Consider the following 20,095-nt stretch of genomic DNA (forward strand, 5'->3'; position numbering starts at 1 on the left):
GACGCGAGCGTGTTACGGGTAACATGACGTCACCCGAAGACTAGTCTGCAAAAACATGCCTCGATTCCCCGCAAAATTTGTTAAGCACCGCGTTATTCAACCCTCACGGAGCAATATCGATGTGTTTCACGAGGCTAAACGACTGCCGTTTCGCTCTGCAATATGGCTGGGGGAGAACCGTCTTTGCTCTATCCATAATCATAAACAGAGTGAAAGTGCCCAAAGTTTGAGCGGAATCAGTGCTGAATATTGCCTCGTAAATTGATTAAAAGTAAGCGAGCCGAGGCCCGAATTCTGAATTTTCACTACCTCGTAGCCGGATAAAAAAATTTCGACGATCTTTTCTCTCCACGCAGCTGATCCTCCGTCGATATTTGATTGTTTAAATTGAGACTCGACGCCCGCTCTGACCGTATATAAACTAATTTTCGCAATTTTGTATAATTAAGTAACTTTCGAAAAATTTCCGGGCAGATTTTTACACGGTATGAAGGATAGCGCGTGGAAACTAAGGGATGAAAGATGGAGATGAGGATATCCGTGTTGCGTTCGTTCCCGGCATGAATTAGCATGCCTTCCACGGCTCGGCCGCGTTTGTATCGTGATTATTCCCGGCTGTGTTGCACCGACGAACCGACACCTCGACGCTTCTTCGTCGCTATTTCACCACCCTTCATCTATTGTGAATTCGCCTCATGCAGTACCTGCCCCTAAGCACGGGCAGCTCGTACATACCTGCCTCGGTGTTTCTTGTCCCCGTTAATCTCGCGCCGAGTGTTAACAGGAGCTGCACGTAACGACCCGGATTTTTCAAGGGGTTGCATTTTCCGCGATGCAAGCTGACTTGTGCAGGGATAGTCAGCTCGGGAACGAATTCAATAATAATTTACCTTTTACTTTAATAATTACTCACAGCGTAAACGAATTGTTTATGTGTTTTTCCTCGCCGACGAGACAACGCGCGTTTATCGGGAACTTTTCGACCGCAGGTCAGCGGCCAGCCGGGTAGTTTCGAGCAACTTCGTTGAGGCCATAATCTGGCGTGCGACGAGCTTAAAGCGGTCTGGGTGGCCTTGTAGAAGTCGTTGGAGGATCGGTCTAGGAACTCGCGTGGAAACTTTCCTCGTAAATTTCTAGCACTCTAACCATTCGGTAGAGAATATAAGTATACGAGAGAAACGTGCTTTGAACAGCCGCGGCGCGAAGGCAGCAGAACCGAAAGCACTTGAGAATTATCGCGCGGTTTTCACTCGTCAATAATAAACATGTGCAAGTACGTAATGTGACTGCAGGTCCTCGGACGATTTATAGAAAATTGATCAGTCGACGATCAATTCTTGCGATCAACTAGAGGCCAGTTGCAAATCATCGTCGCCCGCAACAACGTCAGAGTTTTTCAGGCTTGATGAAGCGACGGGTTATTAGCAGGGATTTAATGAAGTCAGTGGATCGTGTCGCCGTAAAAATCCCGAGAAATACGCACGTCGCGGTGTTTTAACAAATCTCTTCATTAGTCAAGCCCAGTCTCGTGACGTACGCTGGGTGTTTTTTCGGCAAAGGTCATGAAACACTCGTGATACGTTGGACGGCTTGTCGATACGATGGAAATATCAAGCCGCACGCGAATGTAAAAAATTCGACGAAACCGTATGAATGACGAAAGCGTCAGAAATAATTGCCAAATAACCAGAATCCAGAGAAATTTTGGATGTTTTTTATTCACTCGTTCACTCATTCGATTTAATCTACCTCTCTCTCTCTCTCTCTAATTAGTAAGTAAGTATTGTTATCTTTATACAACTATAGTTTGCCTAAAGGTCATACCAAGGCATAAATATACTAATCAATCAATCAATCAATCAATCAATCTCTGCTATTCGATTTCGGCATAATAATAACCGGCCATAAATTATAAACAACTGCAAACGTCATGAATATCATCCACCGCATGTGCATTAATTGACTGCAACGCCGCAGGACGAGTCTCGAGGCCGTCACTCGTCATTCATAAAAAATCGAACGAGGATAATTGGCGGAGGGGAGCGTAAGGGGGAAGGGCTAATTGCAGCAGACGTCCGGGGCGTCAGTTCTCTTCAATTACGATTTTGCGCATTCAATTCGCGCCGCCAGCCACGACTCGCGGAGGGAAATTTAATATACGTCGCGATAAACACTGCTTAGGGGCGAAGCCGTCTAAATTAATTTGTCGCCGTAAACTCGATGACCGAGGCTCGCTTAATTTGCTCCCCTGGCCGACAGGTAGTCCGGTCAGAACTTAGGCTCGACCCCGTCCAAGGGTTGGACTAACACCGCGAATTAAGCAGCCCCGCCACCTTTGGTGCTGCAACATTTGTCCTCGGGGATGGAGGATCTGCTTTGTCGAAGTGATCAAAAGTCAGCTGCTGGAGAAGCAGCGTGACTTGTGTTATCCGGACGCTAAGAATGATTCCGTGATCATGCATCGTTGCACCGATCCCTCGTTACCACCGGAACGCGACGGTGCAAAAGGCTTCCTACCCTCCGACGATGCAGTCACCCTTAACAGGATTTTGTCTTGCGACGCACGACCGCGAACTGCGAAACCCTCGGCTTGATTCGATTCCACTATTCTCGTCTTCGCCTCAAAGCTGATTTGCCTGCAAACATTCCAACCCTCTTTACGCGGTCAAATATACCTGCGGAATTGCTTGTTCGCAAATTTTTTTAGACACGCGATCGTTTTTCAGTCCTAAGAATCTACCTATGCTAGAATTTTGCTGACGATCAAAGCTCGTTACGTTATCAATTGCAAGTTGATTATTTAGGATCGTGTGAAACGACAAGGATCATCGCCTGAAGGACGACGGGAATGAATCGCGAGGCCAGCTCGCGTATCTACAAGGTATTTGTACAGAGTTCGCTGAATCGGAATGATTTGTCTGTAAGCGGAACTCGGTGGGTAAGGGAGGCTCTTCCTCCCCCGACGGTCTTCTCCTTTCCGCATTTCTCTATTCTTGTTTTCTTCTTTTTTACTCCATCCCTTTCCACGAGCTTCAACCGCGTTTCCGTTTCCGTTTCCCTTTTACCCCCCGCGAGAGACGTGGCAATGTTCCAATATCGCAAAACACGCTTTCGCGATATTCAACCTGCGAAATTATTCCCCGGAATAAAATCCCGACGTTGCATAAATGTGTATACAGCCACCCCCGAAATTCTTGATATGTTAATACGTGGGATTCGGCCAGAATTTTTTTCTTCTCCATTCGTTCCTTACCTCGAAATTATCCTTTTTAGTGTCACTATTTTCGCAAGGAAGTGCCTGATCAAAAAACAGCTGACCGTAAGTTGAGATGAAATATAATATCTGGAAAATACCTACAACCGAATGGTTGAACGGGAAATGTGATGATTGCTAAATAGTGACGTCACATTGTTCTTGTTTACCAACGATTAGCTGCACTCGATCTTCAAGTCACGTGTCTCTCTGATACCGATATCCCAATAATTCTTACCCTCGACATAATTTTATCGGAGAAAAATTTTTTCGCCAAATAACGACGCAAGATTCCGCATCGAGACAAATTAGAAGATGGAGCTTTTTTGTAAAAATAATGTTGCTGAATAAGAGGAGAAAAATATTCTTACCCAAGAAATTGAATCGAGTTGATTCTACGTCCAAACTTAAATTTACTCTCGACATTCAAAATCGTTGACCTTCGATGTATTATATTGTTGCAACAGGGTCTATTCCGCGAACTTGGCTAATCACTTCTCCTGGGAGGATTACTCCAGGTACAAATTAAAGGAGGTATTCCGGTGGTTCGGAACCGGAAGCGCGTGTATATACAAGCGAGGGTATGACGAAGATCGTTAAGGTTAATTAGAGGTCGTGTTCGGGAACCCTTTCAGGTCCGCTCAAAGTTATCAGCCATGCCTGCTGTTTCTAAAGGAAATTTAAAACTGTTACACGGTCAGTGCGTAACGCGTTTTGATCCCTCGAGTGTCGTGTTGTTGTAAAAATGTTTGCGGAACCCACTGGATGTGTGGGTACGTATAAAACCCTCGTAACTCTACGGTTATTATACTGCCACCCTTCGCCTCGCACGTATTTTCGTACGTGTTTCAAACCCCCTTTTCAACCCCTGTCCCGAAGCCATCACCTCTTCCTCCCTCCTTCCTCCTCTTCTCGTCCCGCCTACTTCCAGCAAAACTCCCGAAAGGCAACCCCGTACAGCTACTCGATTCAATTACGGCCAGATACCGGTGACTATAATATGCACCACGCGAATATCAACTGGCTTCAAGGCAGAGTGCTTTGATGCTGGTACAGTCACTCGGTTTCCATTTTTTTATGCCACTCTACCACCGTAGGTCGAATGCCAGACACCTTTTTTCTGATTACTAAAGTTTTGATAATTCGTTGGCAAATGAAAAAACAAGGACAGGAAATTAATTGCAACAGCATTGAATAAAAAATTTGCAATTTGGTGACCTAATTTCGTCCAACTATCGGTGCAAGTTGCAATTGAAATACGGGCTGAATCCACTGTATTTCATCCCGGCTGCAGATTAAACTTTTTTCATCACGAGCTAAACTGAAAAAACGGAAAACTACAAAATGACACGGAAAAAAAACAGAATCAAAATCACACGCCGTGCGAAAATCATTTGATAAATGGTGAACTACAGTGTTTATTTATATTTTATGGTGCATTCATTCGATATAAAACTGCGATAAGTTTCAAAATCCGATGTTTCTCACCCTCTCAACCCTTGAATCCGATACAATTTTCATATTTATCATTTTACTAATCAGGGAACAGCATCCCGAAAAAAGTTTGGTAAATTATCAAAGTGAACGTCAAGCGGAGGGTGATAATCCGCGGCTAAATTCCGAGCGAAGGTGACGCGCGAAATAATTATCTAGGTGACACGTCGTAGAGGTTGTCCCAGGAGCGAAAAGAGAGGAAAAGAGGGATGTAAAAAGAGGGCACGAGAGCGATTAAGAGCTGAAGGGGAGAAAAAGCGTCTTGGGAACTCTCGGCGCCAGTTTAGAAGAGCATCCTCGCCTTCAACGAGCATCTGTTTCTTCCCGTAAGCAAAAAAGTTCGTTCCACCAGCTCCCACCCCTGCAGCGGGTGCCGCGGCTATGCTGCAGTGGCGAAAATTTTCGCGGCGTATCCAGCGAATCGAGTGCGGTTATAAAGCCTGATCCGATAACCCCTTTCCCAAATTCTCGAGTGGAAAAAAACCTCGAGGATTATACCGTGGGGGCGTTTCAGGGGCGTTGCGGGGCGTCAAAGAGCTTCGGCGTCTCTTAAATTTGATTTTTATGGTCGGGTATATAGGCAAGGATGACGAAGACTTGGATATATATACTCACCGATACGAGGAGAGCCGCGGCTCGTCGTGAGAAATTTCTCGATTCGTCGTTCCACCGCGCCTCAAGGAGCGACCTGAGAACGAGAAAAATTTATATGAATATTTCAGATCCGGGATTTGGAATACATATTCCGCACTCGCCGTTTTAGTATCGGGCGGATTTAACGTAGCGTTGCTAATTCCCCTTAATAGCCTCAGGCGATATCTGCCGGATAGCTGAGAGAAATTTATTACCGAATGGATCGTAATTCGGGCCGATTGAAATTAAAGTAAAAGACGTCGTTGTACAGCGGCATCGAGGAAGAATGATTCAATCGCGAGAGGGATTCACACTTCTATACATCAACGTACGCACACATATATATATGTATGTGCACACGAGGTGTAGTAAAAACTCGGTATAAAATCGGAGCCTCGATGGTCCTGATTAATTTCATCAATCATCCCTGCGGAGAGCGATTCAGTGCCGTAAAAATGCACACCTTCGCATCTCCGCGTAATGAGAACAGCAAGGCACAGGAACTCGACATGCAACGAGGCCTTCGGCCAATTTGCATATCGGCCAAGTCGAGTGGCTCGTTTTTCTGCAGTCGCATGCCGCCTGTCGCAACCACAATAGCGTTTGACTCCTGAGTCAAAGACTTCTTGCGGCCAGGAAGAAACCCCCGCGAATTACCAATCGGCCCCTGCTATCCACGGTTCTCCTAACTTTTTCTTCCTTTCTCCGCCAATGGTCGAAAAAATTTGAATTCATTTTAGATAAAATCCGAAAAATCCGGGAATTCTCACAGCGGAATTTTGACGCGAGGGGATGCAAAGGAAAGAGGAGACGGATCGTCTCACCTTTTTATCGAGTGCCAGGACCGACAGAGGTCGTAGAGGAGATTGAGGAAGAGCACCGTGACTCCAGTCTCCTTCGCCAGCATCGACAAAGCACCGAGTCCCACGCTGCTCCAGACGTGGGCCGTTTGTTGACTGAAACAGAAACCAATAAACGCAAAATTTTATTGCGGGAAAATGCTGGTGCGGAACAGAACATTCAACGGCGTCGATGTCACGTTCGCCCAAATTTGGGTTGAACCATCGAGCAACCGTATCGCGTGTCAAACTACATGGAAAGCGATAGGCTTGCGGCTAAATTTTAACCTTTGACTGTCACAAAGTGTGGTATTGATCATTGGCAGTAACACCGTCGACCCATGTTCATTTCTCCTTCAGAAAAAAATGCAACTCTGGATCAAGTCTTAAGTTCGAGGCAAAAAACAATTGTCAGATTCGAAAATAAGATCAAGTTCAGCGTAATTTCGCAGTCTGTGGGAATAATGAAGACCCAATTTTAATTCTTCGCTGTATTTAAAGCGGTACGATTATCTTAAAAACGACGATTAAGATTCTCTCATCACGCTTCGTCCCAGCTGATCCTATTCTACAGAAGCATTAGCATCATTTATTCATAAGATAGTGAGGTGCAATTATGACTTGAAGATGTGGAAGAGGAAGGGAGGAAATTGCAGCGATGCAAGTTTAGCCGAATATATTAAAACCGACGATGAGTATTCTTCTGACACAATCCAGACCTACGTCTCAACGATAATTACCAGAATCTTGTCCGTCTGTTTCCTCGCCGCTCTTCTCACCCTCCGCCGAAGGGAGTTTGAGAAGCCGTAGAAAAGCGAGAGAAAAGAGAACGGACCGTTGAAATCCGCGAGACGCGGGGATAAAGTAGGTGGAGAAGCGGGGAGAGAGGTCCTTTGTGGGGTGTTTCCGAGAAGAGATCCAGCCTCCTCGGCGCGGCAGGAAAGCCGGGGGAATAATCTGGAAAAATGACTCGACCATCTTTTATGCGAGTATTACAGGGCTGGGGCAATCTCATTCCCTTATCTCGAATGTAAATAAGTAATAGAGGGTAATTTCCGTGTCTCCGTGTATATCTCTTCGTTATGTTCGGTCTCGCGCCGAGAATTTCCACCGGATACCATCACGCCCATACACAACCCGCTGCCATAACAAGTTCGACGAACTTACCGTCGCCAGCTGTGCCAATAGAGATATATTCCTTCGAGCCTTCGCCCTCCTTCCAATAATTTCCGAAGGGAATATGCGCAAGCCTTGAAGAGTTTGTGCGTCTCGCGTAATGTGATTTCGGTATGGGAAATACCTGATCGATCTCTGCCCAAGCTCCAAAGTTCCGAGCTTTCTCGCCGAAACTTTATCAGAAGGGGTGAATTATTATCGCGTAAAAAGCCGACAAGAATTGCGAGCAAGTGATTAATAACAATTAACCGTCAAATTCTTCTCACCAACGCACTTCGTTCAATTAAAGAACCCAATTCCTCACATGCTTGCATAGACGTGCGGAAATTATTAGCTGATACGAGCTTGCGGGTGGGATTATCAACTGGGGTGAAAGGGGGGGAGACTGCCCCAAGTTTCGTTAAGTTATAACCTGTTTTAGCAAATGAGGATGCCGCGCATCAATCTACGTTAGCCATCGTGCATGTCGCGGGTTCGGGGGTTGAGTGTCCCCGGAGGATCGGGGAAGTGTAAAGCGGCGGTTCCTCTTTCCGGAAGTTTGTTTCAAGGCTCGAATTCGTTTGCGAGTCAGGTGGCAAAGGGATAAAGGGACGCCGGCTTCGCACCTCATCGCTAATTCGAGGATATATAATAATAACAATAATCGGGGTCCGACACACGTGCTGCCCCCGTCGCATTATCGCACAACACAACCCTTAATCAACGATGATTTGGATTTATGGGACGCGTCGGTTCGCCCAAGGGAATCCCAACGCCCAATGCGATCGATAATTTTTTGCCAATTTTTCCCCGAGGGTCGTCGACTCGTTCATCGATCAACGCCGCTTTTGTTAGCTATAATGATAAGAGTGTGATTAAAACCGCGTGCGGGTTACTCGACGCCACTTGCGCCCCAAGGTGTCTGGCTAATTACTGCTTATGACCAAAGCGCAAAGTCAGACTTGAGCGGAGAGAAAACTGCGTCAACAACGCGTCAATTTCGTAGGAAGAAACTAGAATGCCGCAATTGACGGTGGACGATCGATTTCACCGGTCAAATTTTTCTTTGTCCAGCAGGTACTAAATAGCTCCTAAATTGGTACGGGATAAAATTTGAAAGCAGTTTGGATCCGGGCCGGGGTTGGAATTCCGTTTTTGAAAAGCTCCGAAAGTGCTGAATTCCAGATTTCTTGGTGGCGAACCTTAAACTATACAGAAATCAAACTTTGATGGAAAATCAAAGTTTCTAACGTGCCGAAACCCGACGTTCAAAGTCCCGGAAGTGAGAAAGTGAGACCATTTAAAAATTTGAAACATCGAAGTTTTTAATGATCGAAGATTTTCAGTTCCGGGAATTTCTAGCTAGATGAAATTTCATCACTTTGATCTTTTTTTTTGAATCCTGGTCATTCTGATTTTCGGTTTTTCTGATTTTCTCACACCCACTCGTCGAGTAAACCACGCTGTTTGATTATATTTTAATTGTAGAATTTCGCTCTATCAAAATTTTATTTTCCAGAACTTTGCTCAATCGCAACTTGAATTTTGAAAACCTAGCGTTTTAGAATTTTTAGCCATCCTGTTTCCGACCACTCGAAACTTAGTTGTTTCTTCAGAGTTTCATCTCTTGCTTCAAGTTTCGCCACCAAATAATTCGGATTCAGGCGCCTTCAGACCTTTTCGAATTCGGAACCTCAACCCTGCCTTTAGAAACCCACCCATACTCGTCCACGATCTCAAGTTTCATTGATTCGTCTATGCAAATTTCTCAATTGGCAAACCAAAATCATTTCGGTTTCTTAAAAAATTTTCGTTGCTTCTGAGCAAGAAACTGTACCATGTAACTACAACCACGCCGGGACAGGCGCGTGTTTCTCCATTAATTATACAGCCCAGCGGCATGGCAGGGTACCGGAGTTCGAACTTTACTATGTAAATAAGTAAATTTGTAAGTAAATGCCGGTAGCTCTTCTGCAGGTTGCCCTGAGGGGAATATTAGGGAGGAAAGGCAGCTACAAAGAGGATGAAATACTAGATAGACTCGTTGAATTTCCGGCGTTGAGGCACTGAACGTCTCTTGGCACCTTCCCACCTCGGGGGGCATGGGGGGCGGGCGGCGCGATTCATCACTCGAAAGTACGACGGTTGACACACTTCTCTTTGCTCCTGCCATTACTCAGGGCGCGCGCACGGCTAGGGATGGAGAGGGGGGGTGGGGAGAGAGAGGGGCTGTTTTTCTCAACTTCCCTCATTTGCCTCGCTCGGCGACCGCTCGAGCTCCGACTGCCTTATTCTCTAGCTCCGACCGCTTACTTATTCCTGAAAATATTCATGTGCCCCTTTCCCCACCCCCTGCCCTTCCTTCTCCCTTTCGCTTCTCCTACTCGTATACGCGTAGAATAAAACGAGCGAATGGTTAATATTCCGGCGTCATCCTATCCTGCACTGCGTGTCCCATTTGTTTCTCCTCATCTCCAACTGCGTGTTAAGCCTGTAAGAGGATCAAATCCGTCTGGAGGAAGCTTTGTTTCGACTCTACCCTCCCGGTGTGTATTTCCGTTCGTTTCCGACTCTCGAGTCGATCACGGAGACACTTTTCGTCTCCGGAATCCTGGATGCCGCAGGAATACGGAGACTGCGATTTGACTTCACGTTTTCCCCCGCTTGACGATCGTCTTTCACGCAGAATTCGCCCCTCCGGGAAAATTACTCTGCGATTGGGGAACGAAATGTTGTCGCTTACAGGAGCTCGCCAACATTTATCGTTAAAATATTTCGTCCCGGGGGCGGTGGAACGTGGATGAAGGATGCCGGGCGCTATACGCGTGCGAAAATCGTCGACGGGATCCCCGGATCCTCCGGCTACGGGGTGGAACGTATTTTAGTAAATCTCGAGTCACCTGCCCCGGTTTTGCTAGGTTGGTAAATTAGTTTAGTTTATAATTTTCACACCGCCTTCGCACTCATGAGAATGAATGGGATCCGTTGTTTCGAGGGCTGGCAGGTGTCAGCCTTGCAGTGGCGTCGCGACGCCGCGTTTCACCTCCGACGCAACCCACCGGCGGGTTGATGTACGCCCGAAAGCCAAGTTTACCGGGATTATACACACCCCAGAAATCCATCATCCTTATCCCCGAATTGTCTGACTACTCTGACTGCGGATGTTCGCCTCCCGTGACGAAACAAGCGAGGGTATATATAGACTAGAATCTCGAAACGATGGGGAGAAACGTCTTTACCGTTGAAAATAATGAACGTTATTTAAAAAAAAAATTATAGCGTTTCCCACTCTTGTACCAAACTCGATGAAGAATTTTATATCGAAATTAATCAGCCCAGAAAGTTACGATAGAAATAAAAATTACTGGAATTAGATAAAAGAAATGCTTAGTTTTCGAGGACTCAAATACGCCAAATATATTTATTTTTTTTGTAATTGTAACCAAAGAAAATAAAAATGATTTTCAGATATCCCGGAAAAAAAAATTTCGCAATGCTTAATAATATTTGTAAAAGTCATTTTTTACTATTTAAAAAACATTTTGAAAAAGTGAATTTTTTTATGAAACTTTAAAGGTACCACCTCCTTACTCCGTCTCTACTTTCTATCGCGCAATAAAACAAATAGAATAAAAATTGTAATATATTTTTGTTTTAACAATCTGCACCTCAACTTTCCGAGTAATTGTTTATACTAATAACTTTTAAATTACCTCGGGGATCGGTTACCGCGCTTTTAAAGTCTTGACCATTGCAGACGTCAGTGATTCGCGATTTCATGTACGGTTAGCGTGAGCGCAATACGCCCACCTAAGTCCCGTCATTGTTTTCTCAATGAGCGGAGTAAAATGTGAAAATATAGCCTCAACATTATGAATTACCAGGGGGGCTTAGGTTCCTTCCCCTCCGCCCTTGCGGCTCACCGTTGCCAGAGTCTGTTGGCAATAGCGGCGAGATATTTATGGTTTATTGTTTGGTATGCATGAGCCGTGGCTTCGACCTACGCACGCATACGTCATACATGTACAAGCATACACGTAAACGCTTCGCGCGATAAATTAACTAAGTAACTGAGAATATTAATGCGATTTTATACCCCCCGGTTCACTCTTATGCCCTTTCAGGCGTTACTCCGACACATTATGGCCATAATATTTGCACCGTATTTAACTTTCCGTTTTCTCTTATACTAGTTTTTTTGTTGTACAATCTCAAAACGTTTTTGTGGTTTCTTATTCACGCAAAATAATTGAGGAGTGCATTATTGCAGCACCAGGTGAAATGAAACTGATTATTTTCACTCGAGACGATTTGAAAGTAGCCAAAAAACAGACGAGAAAAAATATTGGGTTTCTATTTTCGACTTGCAAGATAGACGCGAACCTTTTATTGCTCTCGGTAGAGTAATGAATTTCGTATAATGTATTCAGTTTTCAATATTTTCCTTGAAAAATGTGACTCGACTGAAATTTAAGGACCTAAAACTTTTCGGACCGAAAGCTTATTCGCGTCTCTCAAGGAGAAAGAGTGAAAAAGTGAGGTAAAAAATTTTCTGGCAAAGATTATTAAATTAAGTGTTTCATACAGTTGAATTAGATCTGTTGATGGAATTTCGTCGAGACGGTTAAAATCGTTCTTCAACAAATCTTGCTGAAAATGTAACGTCGAGCATCCGTTCTAAAAGGTGAATTAAAAACAGCGAGAAACTGTCGATCACTCGACACTTTTGCGGCATTTTCTCGCGATGTTAGCAAGGCCCGTTAAGCGACTCTAAGCGATGACACTTGTCGGAGCCACGCATAAGCACAAGTTGCGGTATAAGCTTATCGACAATAAGCGAGAGAGCCGCAGCCATTCATTCGAATGGGCGATGCGCTCTGCTTTGATGCGCAAAATCTCTGGTAATTCACACAGTCTCGTTTGCTCGGCTCGCATGACTGCACGTTGCTTTTCTCCCCTGGCAGCTTACACATCCGTGTTTATATCCACTTGGTACCTGGAAGAGTTCGACCTCTGTGTGGAAAACATTTCTCTACACGAAGCTTGAGCAGCTCATATCCAGCGTCTATCAACAGAACCATCACTTTTCAAGTACGAGTACGGATAATCGTTCACACCCTCCTTCACTATCCGCGAGGATCCTGCAGTGACTGTTTTATGGACCATCTGGCTTAATCATTTTGAGTAGAGGACCTCGGCTTACCAAGAAGCTCCTCTCGTGCCGTAACGCGACATACCTAAGGTTGAAGGTACAGGGGCGAAGATCATTCCGCGGTAATTATTTTCATCGGTTAAACCAAGATCATGAGAGGACAGAGTTTGCTGGATCAAAATAAGCCCGGGAAATCAGGCATCGATGACCGTAAAGCCGAACCTGTTCCATGCTGTGAACCGTGGTACAAATGTGATACGCATTGGAAGTGTGTTGCCTGTTGAAGTGTCACGAACGACCTTTGAGATTCCGATTTTGCGCCAGCGTGAGAAGCGCTCGAAGCTACATTGCTTAGCGCGATTGAAACAGTGTTCGAAAATCCGTCTGCTTGGCTACACGTTATGAAAAGTTGCGGTCGAGTGTTTGGTGTTCGGGTTGCTCAAGGTTAGCTTCAGCGATCTTCTTGTTTATTATCCGACTCCCAAGTGACGATGTGAAGTTTTTTTGTGGACGAAAGTGAGTTTCACCTGTCTTGTGTGTCTTCTGTGTCTGGAATATGGTGCGACATTGATTAAGGATTCGACGGTAAGTACATGAGACTTTTTTCCCGCAACGATAAAAAGAAATTACTTCGAAAATGGCTTTTTTATGAGTTTCAACCCTTATTTGTGCTCTAGCCTGTTTTTCCCATCGTCTTGGTTTTCTACTTTTCAAAAACATGTTACACTGATTTGTATCGCGTCTCTTTTATCCGGTGAAAGAAAGATAGGCAAAAATAGAAAGCGAAGGAGAAATGAATACAATTCTTTGGTGCTGCCCTTGACTTCGGGTACTTAAATAATATTTATTCGGGAACCATGCAAGGTGGATGGATATAGCCAAAAGTTGAAATCCGTTTTGTTCGAAGGGCAGTGACCCTCGGGAGATAAATCCACATTGACTACACGTTTTCCCCACAGTCACTCGTCTCACCCCCGGGAAATCCATCGACAGCGTGTTTTCCAGTCGGAAATGGTTTATTAAATTAGCTGCGTAGCTCCGCTTGGTTTTGAATTCACTCACCCGTGATAGGCCAGGAAAGACAGCAGAAAGAAAATACAGGCAAGCACATCCGCTCTCCCGACAATCCCGGTAACCTGGAACAGAGAAGAAAAAAAAAATTTAAGTCTTCGACGAGGGTGCGACAAATGCGTTCGGTCAGATTTCACCCTTGCTAATTATGAGAGCTGGAATTTAACGTCACAAGTCAGCCTCGTCACATGTGGAATTGGAAATACTTCCGTTTGAAATCCGTTGAATTCGGTTTGGAAAGAAAGATGGAGGTACGTAGCGAGAGAGAAACAGAGAGAGAGAGAGAGAGAGTTACCGTATATACGTGCGAAAAAGTATCGCGGAGGAATATATATGTCGGAGAAATTGAAAGCAGATCTCCATTTTCAATTCCCCTGAGATATACGTATACACGTATACATTTACCGATAATACACATTCCTTGAGGATACACCTTCAGATAAATTTCCATACAAAAATAGATTTCCTCGAGGATATACGTCTGCGTTTGTACGGGTAGGCGTAAAAGCACATGTGCGTGATGAAAATGTCTCGAGACCGGTTTTTGAAGCCTGTACTTCCCACCTCAGAGTCGCCTCCATTTACCCTTCCTCCTCGCGCTTACGCCAGGTGCTCGAGTGCTAACCAACCTGAACACACGTATGCGAGACACATTCCCCATCGATCGTGACATTAAATATGAACCACCTGCATGTACTTGTGTACGTTATATTTGTATACATTTGCCAATTCGACGTCGCGAATATTACTTCGACGTAGGTGGGTGCCAACGTAGTCATTCTTATTTACGGAAGTGCTTCCCACCCCCCTCGCCTCGATATATTTTCTAAGACTCGTACCCGAACAGGATTCTTTATCATTGTTCACCGAACCGGATTTGACTGAAAATTCCGTACTCAAACATAATATTTCATCCCTATTCTAATCATTTTTATACTTGAATGAAATATATGAATTTTTTTGCAATGAAAAGAAATATATTAATATGAATTAGAATGAATTTTGAATTCTTATTACGGTGACGCGAATGAACGAAAAATTTAGGTATATTCGTACTTGCATATTTTTACGAACCAATATTTCGCGGGAATTTTCAGCGTCGCGCGCATAAAGCCGAAACGTACAAGTATCAAGGGTTCGAGGATGGGGTGGGCACCTGTAAAAGGTTATACGCGAGGGCGTGGGAGGACCTAAAATAACGCCACGTACGTCTGGCATTACGGGACGACAGATTGAAATTGGATCCTATTCGAAGGAAATCCCGGAAAGCCTGGCGAGCCGGATCCCGGCTCGGTGTGCTCGGCAGTCGGCAAACAAGGTGGCCGACAAGATAAGGGGTTGCCGAATTATTGATGCCGGGCCACCAGTGAGTGATAACCGAAGCTTGCCGAAGGACCTCTCAGCCCCGGACAGCTGGGCCGAGGGTCGAATCGCGGCCGAGTCCTCGTCCGCATAGCATCCCTAAAAAAGTCCACCACCCCTCCGCATTCGCGTTTCGACTGTTTTTTTTTTTTTTTTTTTTTTTTTCAGTCTCGTGTGACAAAATGTTAGTTTGTTATGTTTTAAGAGCCCACTCCAAAGGACAGATCGAAAAAAAAAAATTTAAGAGGTCGCTCCAAATTTTTTAAAATGTTAAAAATCGTCATAAAGTTAAATTAAAAAAATTATATTTTCAGTATTTTGTTTGATTTTTAATCGATGTCGTGGTATATTGTTATCGATTCTTTCTTACTAAATTGAAGAAAAAAAATGTATGAAATTTTAATATGAATATTAAAAGGTCGCTCGAAAAGATCTAAAGAAATGCACCAAAAAATTATGAGCGACCTTTAAAAATTCAAATTTTGAACTAAAACTTTCGGATACTTATTTTTTTTGTCTATAAAATTTTACCGTAACAAGAGAATTTTTTTTTTTTTTTAATCGATTTTTGACGATTCCTGACGTTTTAAAAAATGTGGAGTGACCTCTGAAAATTTTTTTTTTTTGAACTGTCCTTTGGAGTGGGCTCTTAAAACATCAAAAACTGACATTTTATCACACGAGATTCAACAAAAAAAAATAGTCGGTTTTCTTGCGCCACCCTAGTATATATGTATGTATATATATTTTCTATCACTTGGCCCCTATTTTAACTTCCCGTTTCTCTGTTTTCCGAGAAAGTATCAAGTATTGTAATCAGTCGTAAAATGAAAAGTTGACTTTTCACTAGATCTCGACCTTTCCAGATCTGGAGAATCATCTCCGACCTTTTTGTTTGTCCGACAATATCTTGAGAATGAGTTACCGAATTTTAACGGTTTAGTCTCAATCTAGGCGACTTTTCCAAAATTAGAACTGATTAGATTTTGTCTTTGATCGGTTTGGTAGTTTTTCAATTATTTAAATATCAAAATTCAACAAAATCAAATACAAATTATGATAACCTAAGAATGGATGAATGGATTTGAAGGAAAATTGGTACCTTGAGGTTTCTTGCGCCACTAATCACGAATCAAAAGTCAAATTTGCAAAATTTAATTTTGGCGTATTCAATGAGCTGAATAAATAATTGAAAATATTAGAATTTTTGTAAAAATTGATACTCGCCGGCTTGTTTTTTTTGGCTAATCACCGATCTGAAGTCAGGCGAATCCAATATATTGAAAAAAAACTCCAATTTTGGTAGAAGTTAGTAGATGAAGGTGTTTTGGGTCACCGATAACGAATCCAAGGTCAGACCCAAAACTTGTAATAGTGAATCCATTACAGTGGTTCAAAATAACAAAAAATTTTCATATTTTCATGTAATATGGTGTCCAAGTACTTTAAAATCGTTAATTACGAATCTGAATTTATAGTTCGAAATTCTGATTGTAAATTATTATTTTTTTTCTTTATAAGCTTGAAACCTGCAGTGTGAGAGCGGGAAGTTAGAGGGCTAGTCTAGAGCCGCTTGTTCCTTCTACCGCCGCATCAAAAATCCTTGAATACATTATTTGCACCGAAATCTCCCCTCTGTTTTCCGCTCCCTTTCAATACATCCTTTTTTTCTTCTTTTAATTGAAACACCAAAAAACTCTGCGCCTGAATAGCCGTCTCATGGTCCTAATCCACGTCCCCGCATAAGGGGAGGCTTGCCTTTTTGAATTTTCCACGACTCATGCGGGGGTCGCGCGCACTCTCGACGAAGGGTGGCGTGGTCATCCAGGGGATGCGGTCAAGCATTCGTACTCCGTCAACGTCGACGGGGTCGAAAGAGAGAAAGGGGGTGGAGAGAGGGGTGGATAGCATGCCTAGCCCCCGGGAGAAGTGCTTCTTCCCGCTTCTACTTAAGATAACAGAGATTGCTGCCTCTTCTTTGATAAATTTCCAGCCGGCCGGGCAGATTTATCGCGGCCACCGTCGGCCGGGGATCCAATTTCCAAAATAGCTGGTGACGTTAATTTATGATCCAGGTTTCGAAACGCGAGATCGCTTTCGAGGACTACTGACTCTTGACTTTCCAGGCCCTCTTCGCCCTCGTCGTTGAATCCTTTTCATTATCCTGCAGCATGCTTCTCGAAGAGCTGCGGGGTTGTTTAAACTCTCGAAGCGCCTTTGTGCCAAGTGCAATCAATTCCTCGTGCGCGAAAGTGTTCCTCCTCTTTCTTTTCTCTTTTTTCTTTCTCTTCTTCTTATTCTTATTTACTTTTTCCTCTCTCTCTCGAGGCATACGAGTGTGTCACAATCCCTCGCTATAATGCCTCGCGGAAAACACCCTGAGAACGAGGAATATCTTTTTCAACTAAACAAATACCTATGGTTATGGGGGAATGCCGGATATATGTAGGTGCGGGAAATGTGAGGAAATGCCGACAGCCAAGCATCCCTCAAATACGGCACACTCGTCAAAATAATTGTTTGCACGACCGGCTTCCGCAGGGGGTGGAGACGTACATTGTGGAACTTATGGATAAGACGTGTCTTTCACCCGTGACTTGTTTCGTTGTTGTGTATACGCGGATCTCTGATCCCTGGAAATACATGATTTTTCTGTTTTTCGACAAAGTTGCCACACGTTCAGTTATTCCTCATTTACAGAAACACGCGTGTAAGCTCTCGAAGTACTTTAAGGCTGCTGTTTTGTAGTATCGTATAGTTCGATTGTTTTTCCATTGCTTCCGGTCATTATTTCTCACGCTGCGAAGTACAACAGCCTTGTATTACAGGCCAATCTTCGGAGTGATTGAACGATCGACGCAGACCTGTCTTTGACACCTGAGCAGAAGCTCGTGCTAGCGAACAAAGAGAAAAGAAACAATCATAAACCACTAATATACGGTCGATTCGGAACGCAGTATAAGTGGCTACAATTTTCAAGTCAAACTAGACTAACGCGGTAGAACATATATATATATATATATATATATATATATATATATCGATCATGAATATCAGAAAAATGTCAACACAGCTGAACGAAAGCTCGGAGCTTTTACCACGGTTGCACACAACCACGGGTATTTGCTGGGCCGGCGTTTACTCGGGAAGACAAACGATCCCTTGTATCGACGAATCTGTTGATCGAGAGTTGACGAGGCGCTTCAGGCAGCTAGAGAATCACGGCAAAAAGTTGTCTAGCTCCAGGGTGAGATGAAATCGGGAACAGACTGAGGTCAAGGTGCAGGATCAGTCATCGCAATGTCATTGAAACCTATATATAGCTCATATCATATGTCTACAATCTACATAGTTTGAATCGATAATTTTCCGAATCGCGACCGAAGAAACATGAGTCGGTTTCGTTTTGTGTTCACTTTGTCTCCTTCGATCTGAGCAGCAGCTACGCCCTGGTGTTAATTTCTAGCACCCTTGGCGATCGAATGACAAAGGGATATTCGAGCGAAACGGCATTGTCCCTATTGCCTGGGTTAAAGGACCGAATATCCCGAATGAAATTTGAATAATAATATCACGGCACACTCGAGTTTTTTGGTCATTTCATCGCGAGGTTGGAGGTCTCGTTTCGCAGATTGGGTCCTCGAATGTGTACATGTGTATACATACAGACATGAGGTATGGCCGTAGGGGGTAGGGGGCAATCAACGGGTCGGGGTTCGAAGTTTGGAAATGGAATGAAACGATACGAAATTAAACAAAATGGAATAAAATAAAATGAAAGGAAACGAAACGCAAAATGAAATTCCTCGTTCCATTAACATCCTCGAGTACCACTGCAGCGGAAAGCGGGGAAAGCGGTGCCGATATACGTATACCTACGGTGCGAACGACGACGAGTTTCAAATAATTTCGTCGACCGACAAAGCTCTGTCGTACCCCCCCACCCCACCCCGGCCTCTCCTTCCATTCTCTTCTCTTCTCTTCTCTTCCCGGAATTCGTTCGTTCTCGACAACGATTCTGGTCGAACGACCGAGGTATGTCAGCCTCCTGCGAAATATCCTGTGCTCGAATCCTCTGCTCCTACTTCTACACTCGCTAGCAATGGCCTAGACATTGTTCTGTGTCGATGGATATTGCACCTATCCTTGTACACCCCACCCCCGATCCTCGTTCGCCCAGAACTACCATGTTCACCGCAATTTTTCAGGTCCTATTTCACTCCTATGGTATTCTTGGTTTTGCGATAGAAAAGAAATGCCGGAAGTTGCTGTCGCAAGAGTAAGCCGAGGTTTAATGAAACGCTATTTTTGAAACTGAGGAGAATTTTGGAAATACTTTTGATACTTATATCTTCTCTTACTAGGTCACGAGTTCCACGCTGTTCAGGTCGTCTAACGAGTAAGGATATCGTCGAATCTAGTGTAATTCCATCTTATAGTTACTATCATACTCTCAGTACTCTTTCAGGTTTTTCGTTCAATTTATAATTCAGAATCGTTCCGCGAAAATGCGGTAACAAGGTACCGTTTCAAGGCCGATCATTCGATTACGGCAAAAGTCAATTAAAAATTTTTCAAAGTTCCTAATTACACCCCCACGCTCAAAGGAAGGTTCGAAATCTGAGGAATCGATCCAAAGAACGTTGTAATAATATTTCTGGCAGGTGTATCTCGGTCTTGAAAAGTGTCCCTGTGGGCGATGGGCCGGCGATATCACGGGGGTGTAGATGGGCAGGTCGAAGCCACGTGACCCAATTCGAAGGCTCGAATGATGGGCTAACCGAGATAACCAGGAATAGAATATGTATAGAAGGTGTATAACCCAGTAGGTTTAACAAATCCTGCTACAATATTAAGTAGCATAGCGATGGCGGGAAGGGGTGAGGATAGAGAGGGGGGGAGGGGGTGGTCTGCCCGAGGGGACTGAGTCGAAATGGAAAGGGTGGTCGTGGGTCGACGAGGGCCAACGGATACGAGGTCGGGACGCCGCGTCGGGAGGTTAGCCAACCCGCCGGCCATTTCGTGGTTACGATGTCGTTGCCGTATCGGTGTGTATATTCAACGTATATTGCGAGCGAAGGAGAGAGCGAGAGTGCGGGATATGCCTTCTCTCTCCCCCTCTCTTCCTTTCTTCTC

General features: G+C 44.2%; 1 protein-coding gene across 1 annotated transcript in view; it reads right to left on the reverse strand.

Annotated features, from left to right (window-relative positions):
- The window catches only part of LOC124412525 (protein O-mannosyl-transferase TMTC1-like), a 143,739-nt gene that overhangs the window by 45,242 nt on the left and 78,402 nt on the right, over nucleotides 1-20,095 (reverse strand). Inside the window, exons 4-6 of the mRNA XM_046892469.1 lie at nucleotides 13,589-13,662; nucleotides 6,205-6,336; nucleotides 5,363-5,435 (exon numbers count right to left, since the gene is read on the reverse strand). Of these exons, the coding sequence (XP_046748425.1) occupies nucleotides 5,363-5,435; nucleotides 6,205-6,336; nucleotides 13,589-13,662 (279 nt within the window). The remainder of the gene's footprint in view (nucleotides 1-5,362; nucleotides 5,436-6,204; nucleotides 6,337-13,588; nucleotides 13,663-20,095) is intronic.

Source organism: Diprion similis, chromosome 11 (assembly GCF_021155765.1).
Source record: "Diprion similis isolate iyDipSimi1 chromosome 11, iyDipSimi1.1, whole genome shotgun sequence".
Classification (NCBI taxonomy): domain Eukaryota; kingdom Metazoa; phylum Arthropoda; class Insecta; order Hymenoptera; family Diprionidae; genus Diprion; species Diprion similis.